This window comes from Lathamus discolor, chromosome 6, assembly GCF_037157495.1.
Source record: "Lathamus discolor isolate bLatDis1 chromosome 6, bLatDis1.hap1, whole genome shotgun sequence".
In the NCBI taxonomy this organism is placed as follows: Eukaryota; Metazoa; Chordata; class Aves; order Psittaciformes; family Psittacidae; genus Lathamus; species Lathamus discolor.
In genome coordinates this window covers 8,518,796-8,534,849 of record NC_088889.1, presented here as the reverse complement: position 1 = coordinate 8,534,849, position 16,054 = coordinate 8,518,796, and the positions used below count along the sequence as shown (strand labels likewise).

The window sequence follows — 16,054 nt, the reverse complement described above, 5'->3', positions numbered from 1 at the left end:
TAACTCCTCCAAGGCAGAGCTGGGGTGACTCCTTGACTGGCATCTCTGGCCCTTGCTTTGGTTTGTTTATGAAGGGGTAAGTCTTCATAAGCTGATCAAGCCTGTCCTTTGGGGGGGGGGGGGTTAATAGCATTTGCTCTCAGCAGAGGCCTGTGCTGATGGCTTGCTGCAAGGTTTCCTGCTGCTCACCATAAGTGCATTTATAGTTACTTTATGTCCAGTTTCATTGTGCAGTCTTGTCCTTTCATCTCAAAATTCTTCTCTCCTTTTGTCATCTTCAGCTGTATTTATTTCAGTGAAATCATATCCTAGCTCAGTCTTCAGTGTGCTGCGGCAAGCAAGCCAGGATCTTTCCGTCACTTCTTCTACGGTACAGTCTCCACTTCCCCTCTGTTATCCTAATGGCCTTTATTTTCTTACATTTTCCAGTTCCATTTTTGTTAGCATGAATTACGTGTTACAGAATTGCATGACACAGTCTAGAGAATGGATCATCATTGCCATGTATTTCTTCTTCTCTCTGCTGAAAGTTGCTGAATAGATCTTGGGATCATACTAGTATCATTCATAGGCTCACTGCAGAGTCATCTCACAACGTGATAAAACAGAATGGGCCTCGGTCTTATTCCCTCTGCCATTTTCAGCTGAGTCCCAGCTAAATATTCTGTGACAGTTCCTTAAGTATGTGATTTTACTTCTTCTATTCTCTATATTCATAAATTGGTCCCATTTTTTTCTGCTTCACAGATGGGTCTGGCTTATTTATTGACCTTAAAGACCACAGCTTTGGTCCTCCACTGTAGGAGGGATGCATCCCGCCTCTGTGCCAATAGCACAGTGTCTGCATATGCCCAGTTTCTTCTGGAGAGGTTCAGTAATTAAAACTTTAATTAAGATTAATCCCAAGATCAAGGACTTCTACCAGGAACCTCTCTCTGCTGCAGCAGCTTTCTTTCCAACTCAGTAACTCATTCTTTGCCCTCCTAACCTAGAAATCCCGTCGCAGCCCTCATCTCCTGCCGGGCAAATCACGTCTCAGGACTTCAGCTGAGCTGCGTGTTATTCATGTTAGCAAGAAGGGAAAGCAGGGTGTGCAATGCCATGACTTGGAGTGGTTTAAGGGGTCGTGGAACAGTGAGTCATTGTTAACATCTGTCTGTCCTTGAGAAGCCTTGAGAGCCGCGTTTGCTCTCAGCCTGGCAATAACCATTGAGGAGGTGACTCAGGGGGGGTAAACCACACCATAGGCTAATCTTTAACTAAGATTCTAAGAGCTCTCACACACGCATGGCTTGTAACCCACTCGGTGCAGGAGCCTGCGTCACTGGCCTTCCTGTGTTTGCTATGGAGACCCACCTGTAGGTGGGTGCCCAACTTCCATAAGGAAGTGATCCCAACAGGCTGAAAAATAGGGAAGACTTGTTTCGGGTCCCCTTTGCTGTGCAGCCCAGCTCCATGGCATCACCATCTGCAGTGGCTTCCTGACAGCAGCTTGTCCCACCGGCTGCTGCAGATGAATCCATTCTGCTGTGCTTTATCTGGGAACCGCTCCGTGTATTATTACTGCTTGGGAGACCAGTTTGCTTGCTTGCTTGTTTTGTTGTATTTGCCTCAGGGGAAAGCTCCTGGTGTGGTTTAGGGGTGAGGCCCGGATGCAAGTGATGGCACAAAGATGTGGCAGAGGAAGGAGACCGGGAGGGACCTCGTCGGGCCATGACTAAAACTGGTCCTGTGGAAGCAAGGGAAAGGATGACAGGCTGCTGAGTCCTCCTGAGAGCCACTCCTATTGCATCGGGGGGAGCTTTGGGGAAGGCAGTTACAATGGGGAATTCTTGTCTATAACCCTGCATGGCACTGGCTTTTATTTTCATGTTGCGGGTCAAGGTAAACCCTGAAAGACAAGAGCACTGCAAAAGGAAGAAGGGAAAAGAGTCACAGTGAGAAAGTATCTTCATTTTTGTCTTGTCTGTATTAGGCTTCTACATGGAGATGGAAATGTGAAGCAAAGAACTTTCAATCTGCAAATACTAGAATAAGCTTAACATTTCCTATTGAAGTCCCCATAGGCAACCAGACCTGTTCTTTACAGTGGAACAGGATGGGCCATGGGGTTTCCACAGCCTCTCCTCCATCACTTTCTACAGTGACTGCATCCCAGGGAACCTTCGGACTTCATGCCAGCTGCCAGCACCTCCCATGAAAGGCTGCTCTGCCCTGGGTCTGTGTATGGTGATTTCCCTGCAGTGTGAGCAGTAGAGACCCTGCAAGTGGAATTGCACCTTCCCAAGGTGATGGATCACAATAAGCTTTTTCATTGAAAGCAGGCTGGAAAACAAGGTGGATCCCTTCATCTGTTCAGCCTCTGCTTCTCGTCTTCAACTCTGCCATTCAAGGACTTGCTGAAACACATGAAAACACTGATAATGCTTTTAGTGCTGCAAAACTCTCTGTAGGAAACAGCAAAGAAACACAAGAGGGAGGGCAGCGAAACAAGAGGGACAGGTTTTCAAAGATCCCCAAATAACCCATTTGGCATCTAATCCATGTTGGCAGCTTCACACGTGTATTCAAGAGGAGAAGGGCTTCCTCTTCAGTGGAGATGCTTACTGATCCCACTACCTACAAAATGTTTGAGGATGGACACAGATAAGCAGAACTGCCTAAATAACAAGGGAGTCCAGGGTTCGCTGGTCCTTCTATGTCAAAGCAGTAAGTGCAGCTAGTTCTCATTTACCCTTCTCAGCTGGTGCTGAGCCATTAGCCTCCACACTTCAGTTGCCTGGCAGTAACAGAGGCAGGAGGGCAGGCAGGCCAGCTCCTCTCACCTCTTCTCTCTGTTGCTGAGACCTGTCTGCTTTCTGAGGTGGTGATTTGGGGTAGATCAGTCAAATACTGAGCTGGGAAATGTTTTCCTCTGTCTCTCACCATTCTTCCTTCTCCCTGCTCTTCCATTGCCTTATGAAAGGCGAGACTGTTGTGGGGAGAGGAGTAAGACTGATTACTGGTGCCTGTCTGAAGAACAGATAGGGCCCTGTGTGCTGGGGAGAAGGTACAGCACTGCTCAGGTAGGCAACCTGCGAGCTGGAAACCCCCGGCTGCTTCCCCAGCTCTCCAGGAGTTGAAGGCGTGAGATGATGTGCGCTCCCTCCTCTGCCTAGATTTCAGTGCAGCCCTTTTGGTTTCCACACTGCTGTGGAAGTGGAGGATGGATGTCAAGATACTGGGGGGGGGGGGTGTTGTTTGTGCCTGGGGCTCTGGGTTCTTTATATCTCTGGTCCTGGCTATGTATTCTGTTCTGCACAACTCTTTTCTGAGCTTGTTCCTGCTCACAGGAGGGTGTGGAACCTCTTTACCTTGTGGTGTCAACACAGTGCTGGTACAGTCACCTCTGCTGTCTCCCCTGGTGTAACTCGTGTTAACTATCATGTTCGCAGCTACAGGGAAAGTGATTATTTTCTAAGCCAGGTGGCGAGTGGCTTCCCTTGAAGGGAAGCATCCCTCTCTACGCTGGTACTCAAAGGGAAATGGGCTGACCTGGATCTCTGGAAAGACGAGCTGGGGCCCTGCTGAATTATTGAGCACACACCAGTCATCAGCTCAGAGAGAAAGAGAAGCACCAGCTTAGGTCACAGGTGTGGGATGGGCATTATAAGCTTCAAGAACACAGGAGTGTAACCGATCTGCCTCATGCACTTGTGCTCTGCTCTCTGGATCTGTGTCACAGCTGCTTGGTACTATGGCACAGACGCTCATCTCGGTTTGGTGGCCCTCTCTGGAGCCATAGACAGTCACAAAAGCCCAGCTTCACAGTATGGAATCCCCTGCTCCTTTTCAGAGGCAAGACCTCCCTCTTAGGCAGGAGCAGCAACCTCAGGTCACACGCATGGAAACTGAGGCACAGTGTTTCAGTCTAACACTTGAACGCGTTGCCCGCAGTTAAAGCCCCTTTACTCACTCCATAAGCAGGTTTGCAGAGGGCACAATCACCAGCAGCTGCAGCAGGAGGCCCACTGGAGTTTATATGGGCACAGCTCTGGTGAACAAACAGGTTGTCTAATGAGATGAGTTAGGTGCCCAAGTATGTGTGTTCACTCCTCAAGTTTTGGTCCAGGCTGTGTGCCCAAGGCTATAAGGAGAGATAAGGAGGTTGAAAATAAGATCCCGTCTCCAAGCTGTGCCCGAGATCTCTGTGCATGTCCAAATACAGTGGTGAATGCCCTGCTGCCCCTCTGGCCACCAGAATCTGATGTGAAGCAAGAAGAGGACAGGATGGGGTGCAGCAGTGTGCAGTCATACAGCTTCTTCTTGCTTGGTGGCCACTGGCACTTACCAGCACTGGCAGATGCCTGATGCACCCACAGAAGATGCTGTCTCCCTCAAATGGGACAATATCCCTTACCCTGTGTGAGGCACCCTGTCCTGTGCCTGAAGGAATTTCTACCACACCCTCAGGCAGTGATCTTGCACTTTTTGCTTCTTTCTCTTGCTTTAGTGATACATTAGAATAGTTTATTACTGGAGGAGGCCTACCTTATCTGTGAACCTTTATTCCTATATCGCCACCTTCTCATTACAAATAATCCATGACTAAGCTCATATAAGCCAAAGCAGTATGATGAACATCCTGTAATCGGGCTCATTTTTGTTTGCAGTTGCCTCAGAAGGCCTCTGACATCACCCTCAGGATGTCTTATTCCACTGTAGGGTAACACTGATGGAGCAGCACAAGGGCACCGTGTTCTGCTCACTACTTCATCAATAGGGACGGTGGGGTGAGTCTGCTCGGGGACCTTTTCAGACGTGGTATCTCAGTGCATTGCTCATGCTCAAGTGAGGTTACAAGCCAACAGTGGCTCAAAGTGTTTGAAGAGCCATTAGGGCGGGTTATATTCCCTTTTCCCTCTTCCTCACACCTATCCTGTGACCTTTGGCTCCTGCACTTCATGAGTTCAACTGTGCTGGCAGAAGATCAATAGGGCAAACCCCATCTTTCACGTAGAGTTGAAGTGAACTGCTCAGCTGCACCAGAGTTCAGCTAGGTAACTTCTCTTCTAAGTCTGGTCATAGAATCACAGAATAGTTAGGGTTGGAAAGGACCTCAAGATCATCCAGTTCCAACCCCCCTGCCATGGGCAGGGACACCTCACACTAAACCATCCCACACAAGGCTTCATCCAACCTGGCCTTGAACACTGCCAGGGATGGAGCACTCACAACCTCCCTGGGCAACCCATTCCAGTGCCTCACCACCCTAACAGGAAAGAATTTCCTTCTTATATCCAATCTAAACTTCCCCTGTTTAAGTTTTAACCCATTACCCCTTGTCCTGTCACTTCAGTCCCTGACGAAGAGTCCCTCCCCAGCATCCCTATAGGCCCCCTTCAGGTACTGTAAGGCTGCTATTAGGTCCCCACGCAGCCTTCTCTTCTCCAGGCTGAACAGCCCCAACTTCCTCAGCCTGTCTTCATATGGGAGGTGCTCCAGTCCCCTGATCATCCTCGTGGCCTCCTCTGGACTTGTTCCAGCAGTTCCATGTCCTTTTTATGTTGAGGACACCAGAACTGCACACAATGCTCCAGGTGAGGTCTCACAAGAACAGAGTAGAGGGGCAGGATCACCTCCTTCGACCTGCTGGTCACGCTCCTTTTGATGCAGCCCAGGATACGGTTGGCTTTCTGGGCTGCGAGCGTACACTGCCGGCCCATCCTTTTTCTCTGGTCTTAATGACAGCTTGTCATGGTTTCTTGGGACCAAAGAAACGTAGGTTGTTTTCCCCTGTTAAAAAATACCAGCTCTTGAACACCAAACTAGAGCACTTATATATGGAGGTGAGAAGTTGACTCCTGGCAGTGTCCTTTGGTCCAGAGCTACCTTGTGAAAATCTGCCTATGTTGGGTCAGATATTGGCCTTTGAAAAGCCAATAGCTGTAAACACACTATAGAGTGTTCAGGGGGGTTTGCGAGGTTTCTAACTCTTAAGAATCTCTGAAGAATCTGCACTCAATGAGTATGGTCTGGGCCTCTCACAACAATTTCAGGAGCGAGATTAGAGGGAACCAAGTGAGGAAAAGTGGGTAAAGCTGCTTAAATTAAATACCTGGTGTCTGTCTTCTGAACAGGAATTTTAGGCTGTCTGCAAAGAGTTCAGGTTGGATACAAGGAGGAAATTCTTTACTGTGAGGGTGGTGAGGCACTGGAATGGGTGGCCCAAGGAAGCTGTGAATGCTCCATCCCTGGCAGTGTTCAAGGCCAGGTTGGACAGAGCCTTGGGTGAGATGGTTTAGTGTGAGGTGTCTCTGCCCATGGAACTAGATGAACTTGAGGTCCTTTCTAACCCGAACTGTTCTATGATTCTATGAAAAGCAGAGGAGATGATATCAGTTTCAGGCATACTTTAACACTTTATCCCTCACCGATGTGGAAGCAAGTTTCAGGATCAGTGTTTTGTGGAATGTTGCATCAGAAAAGGCTTTTATCTTTTGCTGAAATGCAGGATGAAGAGACGGGCTGGAATGGCCCTGCCCGATTTTCTATCACCCTGTGTACAAGCTGTTGCTGGCTGCCTGGACCACCATCCCTCTGGGCACAGGAATTGGGCTTTGGCTAGGGAACTGGGTACCACTTCCAAACCCAAACCATTATATGATTCTACGGTACAGATAACCTTTTGCCTCCCCAGAGGAGACCAGCCCTCTGCAGAATTCCCATGCTGCTTGGCAGTACCTGTCAGTGGGAGAAGGGTTGGTTGTTCTTCCTTTGGTGTATCTAGCTCTTGGTCTCCAGACTGGAAGTACCTTGGATTGCAGGAGCAGGAGAGACTTGCTTTTTCCACTTAGATCATGAGACTGGGATTGGTGGATCTGCTCCATGATGGAGGGTCTCAGCTGGTTTGTCTGTTCCATGGGCTCCCTGGCCAGTGCTCTGGGAGTGGATGAATAAGCAGCCTGTGTGATACAGCATCTGGAGGGAACGCAGATGTCCCAGTGCTCCGGCACAGCATAAACTCAGCCAGCCTGATTTGTGTTCCTTGGAACAGTGCTGCTCACACGTAGGGCAATAACGCTGCAGACCTTTAACCCACCTTCCAGTAAGAAAGAGATTGTAAACGCGGCAGTGATAACACATGGTAAAATACCCATTTATGATGCTTCAGCAGGTGAGCCTGTTTACGATAAGTACCTTTCTTTGGGACGAGATAGTGCTGTGTCCCTAGGCAGGCCTTCCCCTCCAGTGTCATCTTGTCAAATCCTGGTTTATTTAAGAAGAGCACGGGTACTTTGTTTCCTCTCAGAAGCACCTCGCTCAAATGGTCTCAAATTCAGGCCAGCAGGGTTTCCACAGCAGTCTTTGAGACAGCTGGAATAGATTCACAGGTTGTAGAACGATGTCAAACAGGACTGCTGAGCCCAAGTGTGGCTTCAGTGTCACTGACCTAGTTAGTATTAGTGGCTGTAGCCACCTGACTCCAGATCACTGCTTACCTGTGCTGGGTCCGGTGCTTTAGGCAGAAAATGCCAAATACACCATTCCAATGGGAGCTAAACCCTGCAGCAAAGTAGTTTACAGAAGCTTGAACACAGCAGGATCCAATGCATTATGTATGGATCAGCCTGCTGGAACTGCACATGCACCTAAGTTGTGCCTGTAGGAAAACAGTAACTGAAAACCTCCTTCTTCCCCACCTCTTGGAGCTGCCTCCCGTTAAATATTAACAGCCTTGGTTCATCAATTCCCTGGTTCACTTGGCTTCTTTTAACAACAGATGTAGTTACAACTCCTCTGCCTCCCTCCCTGCTCCTGTCAGCACAGCCCATGGTGAAACCCAAGACTCCACTGCTGTAACTCTGCCTGCAGAGCCTGGCTGCTGCCCCGGTCGTGTGGTCTCCTCCATCTATCTCCTTGGGATCACCAATGCATCCTGCTTTCTGCATCTGGGATTAGCTTGTGCTGTGGGCCACTGGTTGCAGAGAAGGGTTGGTTAAAGGAAACAGAGGAAAGGAGCCCACAGGAAGGAGTTTCTGCTGTCAGAGGGGTGAGCATGGCCAGCAACTCCAGCGCACTGCCCCGGGTGACTTTTCAGACACCGGAGAAACCCGGGGAGGAATCATCACACAGGAAACTGGGCAAGTTAACCATCAAGTACAACCGCAAAGACCTACAGCGCTGGCTGGACCTGGAGGAATGGATCAACGCCCAACTGCAGGAGCTGTACCAGTGCCGGGTGAGTAGCTGGGGCAGATCAGCCCCTCACTCATCGGGTGAACAGGACCAGTGTCCTGTGTGCTGGGACAGAAGTGTGCTTGCTCTGACTCACTGGAAATAGCTCCTCATCTTCAGTCTTCATTAGGTATCTTATTGCCACCTGCTACAGCACGGACTGGTGTATGTGCAGTCAGAGGAGCTTGCAACAGTATAATCCAACTAGCTTTAAACTGCCTGGTCTTGTACCTGTTAGGGGTGTAGCTATTGCTCACAGAACTTAGCGAGATGTACAGAGCTGGAATGCTGCTTGCTGCTGAGCTCCACGTACAGATTGTCTTTGCTGAGAGTGGTAGCTAAGCAAGATGGGTTAGAATTATTAGTGTAGCCTTGTTCCTTTGGTTGCAACAGCGTAGCCGGAGCTGCTGTTTGAATGAGACACTTTGGATAATGCTGTACCTGTAGCTGCAGGGTTGTGGCTGCCCCATCCCTGGCAGTGTTCAAGGCCAGGTTGGAGGGAGCTTGGAGCAACCTGCTCTAGTGGGGGTTGGAACTGGGTGAGCTTTAAGGTCCCTTCCAACCTAAACCATTCTATGAATCTGATTCTATGATCATGTAGTGTACATAGGAGCAGAAAACATAGATGACCTAGACCTAGTCAGACAGGCAACATTCAGTGTGGCTGTGCGGTGCTAGTGGTTGTCCTGGTGAGAGACTGCTGTTCAAAATGACAGTGCCAGTGATGGCATCACTTGCTGACCTGCCTGCACTGGCATTTAAGGGACTGTTCCCCGGGTCTGCCTGGTTGGTAGCTCAGTACAGAGCTACCTGTACTGAGCTACCTGGCTGTTGAGACTTGCCAGAGATAAGCAATGGGAATGGCTGCTGCTTTGAGTAACGGAACATCTGCTCTTTGGCAAATTGTTGTGGTTTTAAAGAGGACATTTGGGTTTGTGTGTGGGGTTTTTTGAGATAGATGAAAGCACTTGGTACCACCAGAAACGTGCTCCAAGATGAGGATCCCCATGTGCTTCACTTACTTGCCCAAGTCTACAGATGTGCACTTGTAAAGGTGCCAGAAAACCAAGTCAGGTTACGTGATCACTTCTGGTTTTCTGAGAATTGGGAGCTGTTCACTGTCTTCAAAGTAGCTGCCCAAAGGGCATATTTTTTTCCTACTACAAAATCCCAGCAGGCAAAAGTGCAAAATCCAGCCATGCCCTTACAGGAACAGATTGCCAGCAGATTGCCTTTGCTAGCACCTCTCCTGCACAACAGGTTTCCCAACTTCCTAGTATATTTGGGCCACCCGAAGAGATTTGCTATCGGGAACTACACGATATGATGCTGTGCCAGGTCAGAGATTGTTAATAGGGTACAACAGGGGGTTACACAGGATCTCTTCAATTAAATACATGTGCCACAGTAAATTACTTGTAATCACCCAGGTGCCAGAAGGTCCTGCTAATTGTGGCAAGGCTATTTAGTTTGCCCTGCTAGTCTGGGCTTCCTTGGATCCACTGATTTCCATTACTTTGTCTTTTTGTCAGCTTCTTCCTTAGCTCCACCTGCTCTGGGCAGTGCAGTGTTCCTCAGTGTCTTCCAGAAACCTGTGTTTCTGGAAAAAACACTTCTAGAAAGGAAGGGTATAGAATGATAGAATGGTTTGGGTTGGAAAGGACCTTCAGATCATCCAGTTCCAACCCCCCTGCCATGGGCAGGGACACCTCACACTAAACCATGGCACCCAAGGCTCTGTCGAACCTGGCCTTGAACACTGCCAGGGATGGAGCATTCACAGCTTCTTTGGGTGACCCATTCCAGTGCCTCACCACTCTAACAGTAAAGAACTTCTTCCTTATATCCAATCTAAACTCCCCCTGTTTAAGTTTAAACCTATTGCCCCTTGTCCTATCACTACAGTCCCTGATGAAAAGTCCATCTCCAGAGTCAGAATGAACAGCACTGTAGGCTCAAGTGCAGCAAGGTTGGTTCAAGCATTGCCTCCTTATACAGATAACCTGAATGCTATGCTATTCACTGCCATGAGGCTTTTTGCAACAAAACTAAGAACCAGGAGACAATTTTGATTTTTCAAGATGATTCCCTGCACATGCAAGCCATAACAGCATCCATACTTGGACCCAAAAGCCCATAGGTTCTGACTCTTTCTCACTCTCCTTGCCTATTTAGCTTCTTAGCCAGAGACAAAGTCAGACTGGATCAACACCTGGTCTAAACAGTCACATTATAACTATTATTTGTAAGAGGAAATGCTGTATGGGTTGCAGTACAATATATTTAAGTCTGGTTTATAACTTACTCTGAGGTCAGTTGCATTACAAAGCTAAACAAAGGTTTTCTGCTTCATCTCTGGCTTGGTATCAGAGAACAAGTTTCTTTCTTTTTTCCATAAGTATTGCCTTTATTGTGCAATGTTTTACATTCACATCCATAAATGCTACCCAGCAGTCAAGTACTATGCTGTTTAGTCTGTATCCTTATTCTGATTACTATTAAAATATCACTAGTGTTGTATTGTCAAAGATTATTTTGCAAACCCATTGAAAACCACAGCATGCTTTTTATACAGTCTGGTAAAGACACGTGGACCTAAAGTACATCTGTGATCAAGCTTACAACTGTTTCAACTAACACCCCCATGCATGACAAGATTATTACTCCAATCACCAAAGCTCGGGGTTTCTCTTACATTAAAGGAGACTACTGTACCCCTCTCGTGTCTATTAGAGAAGGCTGGCAAATTCTTGTTAGGCCTCTCAAAAGCCTTATTGTTTTTCTCTCCGTTACTGCAAAAAGCCTTAGTATAAATCCCAACTATGTGAATTTAGCCTAATTTCCTTGTATTAATTATCATAGAAATCATAGAACAGTTAGGGTTGGAAAGGACCTCAAGATCATCCAGTTCCAACCCCCCTGCCATGGACGGGGACACCTCACACTAAACCATCCCACACAAGGCTTCATCCAACCTGGCCTTGTACTTCTCCAAGATTAAGCCTACTGGATTTCTGTCAACTGGGTTTTCCCACTGAGCAGTGGTATTCAAGTGTTGAGGGGAAAAGATGAAGAACGTGTGCATCAGGATGTGCAGCTGTAGCAGACACCAGAGAGGGACAGGAATCTGTGCTCTAAGAATCTCCTAATTTTGAGATGATTTGTATCTTGACCTCAACTTTGCAGCAGTTCTATGCAACTAGTTCCTCCTCACTTCTTTAAAGCGAGGAGGAAGAAGCTTCTCCCTTCTTTAAAGATGGCCTCCAGAGTCCTTGAAGTTTGAAGGTTTATTAACTAGGGGTTGGTTTTATTCTTTTTAGCTAAGAGAGGAAACAGAGGCAGCAGCTCCTGAACCACAAATTGACCTTGAAGATCTCCTGGAGGTCCCTAATGAAGAACAGAAATTAAAACTACAGGTCAGAGGGATGGGGGACTTTAAGTTGGGACTTCCTTCAGAAGTAGTCGCATGCATGGGTATATAGTGTTACATGTATATGTATATTTATATAGTGTTGCATGATGGTTCCCTGTGCCTTAGTACGTCAAATGTAGTAAGATTATATATCCTTTCTGTAGAGAGGGGAGAAGAGATCAACTCACAGAATACTGAAATGATTCCTCCCTGTTTTTGCTTTTAGGAAATCCTCCATGAGTGCTCCAACCCGACAGAGGTGAGTGAAGCACCATCAATGTATGTATGTTATACTGTGCTGGGAGAGTGTGTCTTTGTTGCTGCTTCACTGAATAGCCACAGTATTCCTGTGCCTAACACAATGCTGCAAATTTCTTTAATTTCCAATGGAAAGTGCTGCTTTATTCTGCTGTGTTAGAAAAATACATGTAAATCTACATCATATACATGATGAGCTGAGGGCAGAGCAGTGAAGCAAATAAGGAATTACACTTTATAACCAAAGAAAGTCCATTTCATGTTTTGGACACCCTAACCTGACCAAGGTGAGTTGCTATTTGGACCTCAGTGTAGAAAATCCATATTCAGGGATTACAGCTCACATAACCATCTTGCACACTGTTAACTAAATGCATTCTTAGCTTAAACCACTCTACTGTTATGAGTGACAAGAATGTAGGATGGCCCTCAGATTGGATTGGGCAGATAATTGTTGAGTAGTGGCTATATAAGTCAGTTTTTCAAGTTGGGCTTTCTTCCCATGTGAAGTTTGCAAGTACTGGTTTTGAGGCAGGGAGTTGGACTCCCGCAAGCTGTCACAATGTCCAAAGGAGTGGAACCCAATAGTTTGCAGTGTGGTGCATACACCACACAACAATTGCCTTCACTGTACTGCATACCTGTGCAAAACGGGGTCCCCCGTCACTGCTTCAGTCACACGCATTGCATGTGCTTGGACATCATTCATCAGTCTCTATATCTTGTCAAGCCTATGTAGCTGCACAGTGATGAACATACAGAAAATGAGGTGGATACACATCCATCACTGAAATTTAACTTTGCTGTAGTAATCATTACAGAGAGTCTCCTAGCAAGTATTCATCAGACAAGGCTGGCAATAGGGAAATTTCAGATCTTAGGCAAGAACCCCACATTCCCAGAGATGTAACTGGAGTTTGCTCTACTGCTTGATGAGCCCTGAAAGTGTATTGTGGACAGCATGGTACTTGCTAACTACAAATACTGCTGCCCCATTAGCAAATCTATGTACTTGCACCCTGGTGATCTTGAATCCAGTCCCCTTGAAAGATCACAGCAGCCTATTTGCAGAAAGAGGAAATCATAGAATGATAGAATCGTTAGGGTTGGAAAGGACCTTCAGATCATCCAGTTCCAACTCCCCTGCCATGGGCAAGGACACCTCACACTAAACCATCCCACCCAAGACTCTGTCCAACCTGGTCTTGAATGGAGATGCTCCAGGGATGGAGCATTCACAGCTTCCTTGGGCAACCCATTCCAGTGCCTCACCACTCTCACAGGAAAGAACTTCTTCCTTATATCCAATCTGAACTTCCCCTGTTTAAGTTTTAACCCATTACCCCCTGTCCTATCACTACAGTCCCTGATGAAGAGTCCCTCCCCAGCATCCCTATAGGCCCCTCCAGATACTGGAAGGCTGCTATGAGGTCTCTGCGCAGCCTTCTCTTCTCCAGGCTGAACAGCCCCAACTTCCTCAGCCTATCTTCATACGGGAGGTGCTCCAGTCCCCTGATCATCCTCGTGGCCTCCTCTGGACTTGTTCCAGCAGTTCCATGTCCTTTTTATGTTGAGGACACCAGAACTGCACACAATGCTCCAGGTGAGGTCTCACAAGAAAATAAACTGGTTTCCTCTAAAGGGAATGACTGAAAAGGTACGTATGATTCTAGGCATTTACTTCCAGGATATGCTGTGGCAGGCAACCTCTGATTACCCAAGTGCTTCCTCACAGCACAAATGGTAAGCTGAAGTACTTCCAGTGACCTTGCCTAATTACAAGGACATGTAGCTCTGTCTTTGGGTGAAGAAAGGTTGTGTACTCCATTATGGCAATGTTACATTGTCATGCAAAGTGTAAAATTTGCTCTAGTCACATTAACTTCTGCTTGGAATAACCAGATGGTCCAGTTTAGTTCATAGTCCTTGGCTGTGTCAGCAAAGTAGTCGGGGTTTATCTCCATTAACTGCTGAACTATCTGCTCTGCCTGCCCTCAGCCCCTGCTCCAGGTTATCATTAGTCCTATGTGTGTTTTGCTCCACCTCTTCTCTGCCAGCCACTTCCTTGTAGAATTGGCATGGTTTTGAGATGGTTTGCAATGCACAACATGGAGCTTTACAGGTTCTACAAGAGGGACAACTTGCTTTGCCCTAGATTGGGAGGGCTGCAGAAGTGGGCAGGAGGTAATGGTGGCAACAGGAAGCAGTGGAACCTAACAGAGGACAACAGCATCTTGAGGTCATCTCAAGGTGGAAAAAGCAGGTATCTGGGATGAAGAAAGGGGAGGCTGGCTCATGATGAAAAAGTATAGCTGCTCCATAGGTAGACAACGGAAGGGAAATAGAAGGGCTTTTACATCCTTCTCATCCATGCAAAGGTCTCCTTTCCTAAGCTAGAATTCTGGTTTTTGCTCAGCAAAGACAAATGTGGGAATAATGCAAGTGCCATAGCAAACTCTGGGCTGGTGAGTGCTGGAACTGACATCCTTCTTCAACCAATTCTCATTCTAGGACTTCATTACAGAACTGCTTAGTCGATTGAAAGGTCTCCGGAGAGTCACCAATCCTCAGAAGAAATGACCTTGCCCCCATGGAACACCCAGCTTTGGTCACAACGGAATATGTATCTTCCCCACAAAACCCAGGATCAGAAACATCACTTCAGAATATGTTTAAGACTTACTGATATTGAGAAAACATCACCAAGTTTGTGAACTTTATACCAGTGGTTTGAAGTCTCAGCTCATCCCAGATCTACAGATACAGCAGGGAGCTAGACTGTACATATTCCTGATTCTTAAAGGGCATGTTAACCTGGGGAACAGGCCAAGATGTCCTTCCTTTAGTTTCTTCTACGAATTTCCATGCTGGCTGAGAAGCACTGAATACAGTTCTCAGGAGCTCATCAAGACTTCTTTCTTTCCGTCCACTGCAAGGAAAACAAGGCATTGGTTATCACTCATTCATCAACATGGAAAATCAGTTACTGTTAAGCTGCACCCTGTTTCAGTCTGGCTGGGACCCAGCTGTGATCTCCTGCCTGTTACTGCGGTACCTTACTGTACAGCATTACACGTACTTTGTAGGTCTTATTAAGCCTCTGTTATCCATGATGGTTGGACAGAAAATATATGGTAGGATGGAAGGAAAATGAGTGCACCTGATCTACTTAAGGGGAAACAACTGCTAAGGTTAATGGAAGAGACTGTTCTTCTTTTTTGTGGAATTTAGGACTTGCTTCTTTAGAAGATGCTTTTAAATTATTAAGATCTGGGAATGATTTTTGTCATCATTTAAAAATGGAAAAATGCTTATTTTGTATATTAAACCAGAGAAAACCAGCCATGCACTGCTTGCTTTTGCTCTCTTTTTAGACACTAAAGAAAAACTGAAATGAGAAAATACCTGCTCTCAATTTTCCTGCAGGGAGTATCTCAGAGCAAGTCTTTTGCAGACAGGTTGGTCTCACAAACGAGATATGAAGCAGGACACATTGTCTTGCTGCAAAACCCCTTCTGGCTACAATATTGTGTGGCTGGAAAAATACAGAGGAAACTACATCCAGCCTCTCAGCAAGCCAGTAACTTGACACATGTGGCTAGGGACTAAGACAGCAAATGGAGGCTGATTGCTCAGGCAGGGCAGACTCTCACATCATGTCCTGCCCTATGCTCTCATGCAGCAGGGGTAACAAAGCAAGATGTGGCCAGTGCTGGAGGATTTCTCAGCTCACTGGTGCAAAAGAAAAAGGTGGCTGCAAGGCAACCAGAGCAATTCTTTTTGTTTTGTTCTTAAAGCCAGTAAATCATACTTGCTTTTATTTACCATTCTTTAAACCAGCTGCCACTTAACCATGCTGTTTCTCAGCACCATCACTCGTGTAAGGCTGTAATGTCTGGTATGCACGTACCGTGTAAGAATGTCTTTAAAGGAACTCTGCCCTCTTGATTATACCAAGATAACTCAGAATGTGTGAAAGTTCATATGCTTTTCTAACTGAAGGTTTATGAAGGTGTATAAAATAACCTTTAATGCAATTCTCCCTTACTTACGATCAATACTTATATTGCCCTTAAAATATTCTGGCTGCTACATTTAGACATGTGACCACGTTGCAGCATTCGAGGTTACATGCATACGCAGCAAATGCAAGTCAATACAGTTTAA

General features: G+C 46.7%; 2 protein-coding genes across 4 annotated transcripts in view; one reads left to right on the top strand and one right to left on the bottom strand.

The window, feature by feature from the left end:
* Positions 1–11: 11 nt before the first annotated feature.
* On the top strand, positions 12–15,232 carry PPP1R14D (protein phosphatase 1 regulatory inhibitor subunit 14D). 3 transcript variants are annotated; one of them, XM_065683455.1, is made up of 5 exons: positions 12–76; positions 1,976–2,709; positions 7,763–8,221; positions 11,538–11,633; positions 11,856–15,232. In XM_065683455.1, exons 3-5 carry the CDS (start codon positions 8,039–8,041, stop codon positions 12,045–12,047), a joined length of 471 nt encoding a protein of 156 aa, XP_065539527.1. In that variant the 5' UTR covers positions 12–76; positions 1,976–2,709; positions 7,763–8,038; the 3' UTR covers positions 12,048–15,232. The 3 variants fall into 3 exon arrangements, 2 of the variants coding, with proteins under 2 accessions (XP_065539527.1, XP_065539528.1); XR_010613581.1 differs by lacking the exons at positions 12–76; positions 1,976–2,709 and having other exon boundaries at positions 6,448–8,221; positions 11,856–13,490; positions 14,399–14,480; XM_065683456.1 differs by lacking the exons at positions 12–76; positions 1,976–2,709 and having other exon boundaries at positions 6,846–8,221; positions 11,856–11,888; positions 14,399–15,232.
* Positions 14,728–16,054, bottom strand: part of ZFYVE19 (zinc finger FYVE-type containing 19) — a 14,560-nt gene continuing 13,233 nt past the window's right edge. The window contains exon 12 of the transcript XR_010613580.1: positions 14,728–14,816. The gene's annotated coding sequence lies outside the window, so the exon portion shown is untranslated. The remainder of the gene's footprint in view (positions 14,817–16,054) is intronic.

Coding starts and splice junctions, on each gene's coding strand:
- PPP1R14D (XM_065683455.1), top strand. CDS start 8,039: ATGGCCAGCAACTCCAGCGCACTGCCCCGGGTGACTTTTCAGACACCG. Junction 8,222..11,537: donor AGGAGCTGTACCAGTGCCGG/GTGAGTAGCTGG, acceptor TATTCTTTTTAG/CTAAGAGAGGAAACAGAGGC. Junction 11,634..11,855: donor AACAGAAATTAAAACTACAG/GTCAGAGGGATG, acceptor TTTTGCTTTTAG/GAAATCCTCCATGAGTGCTC.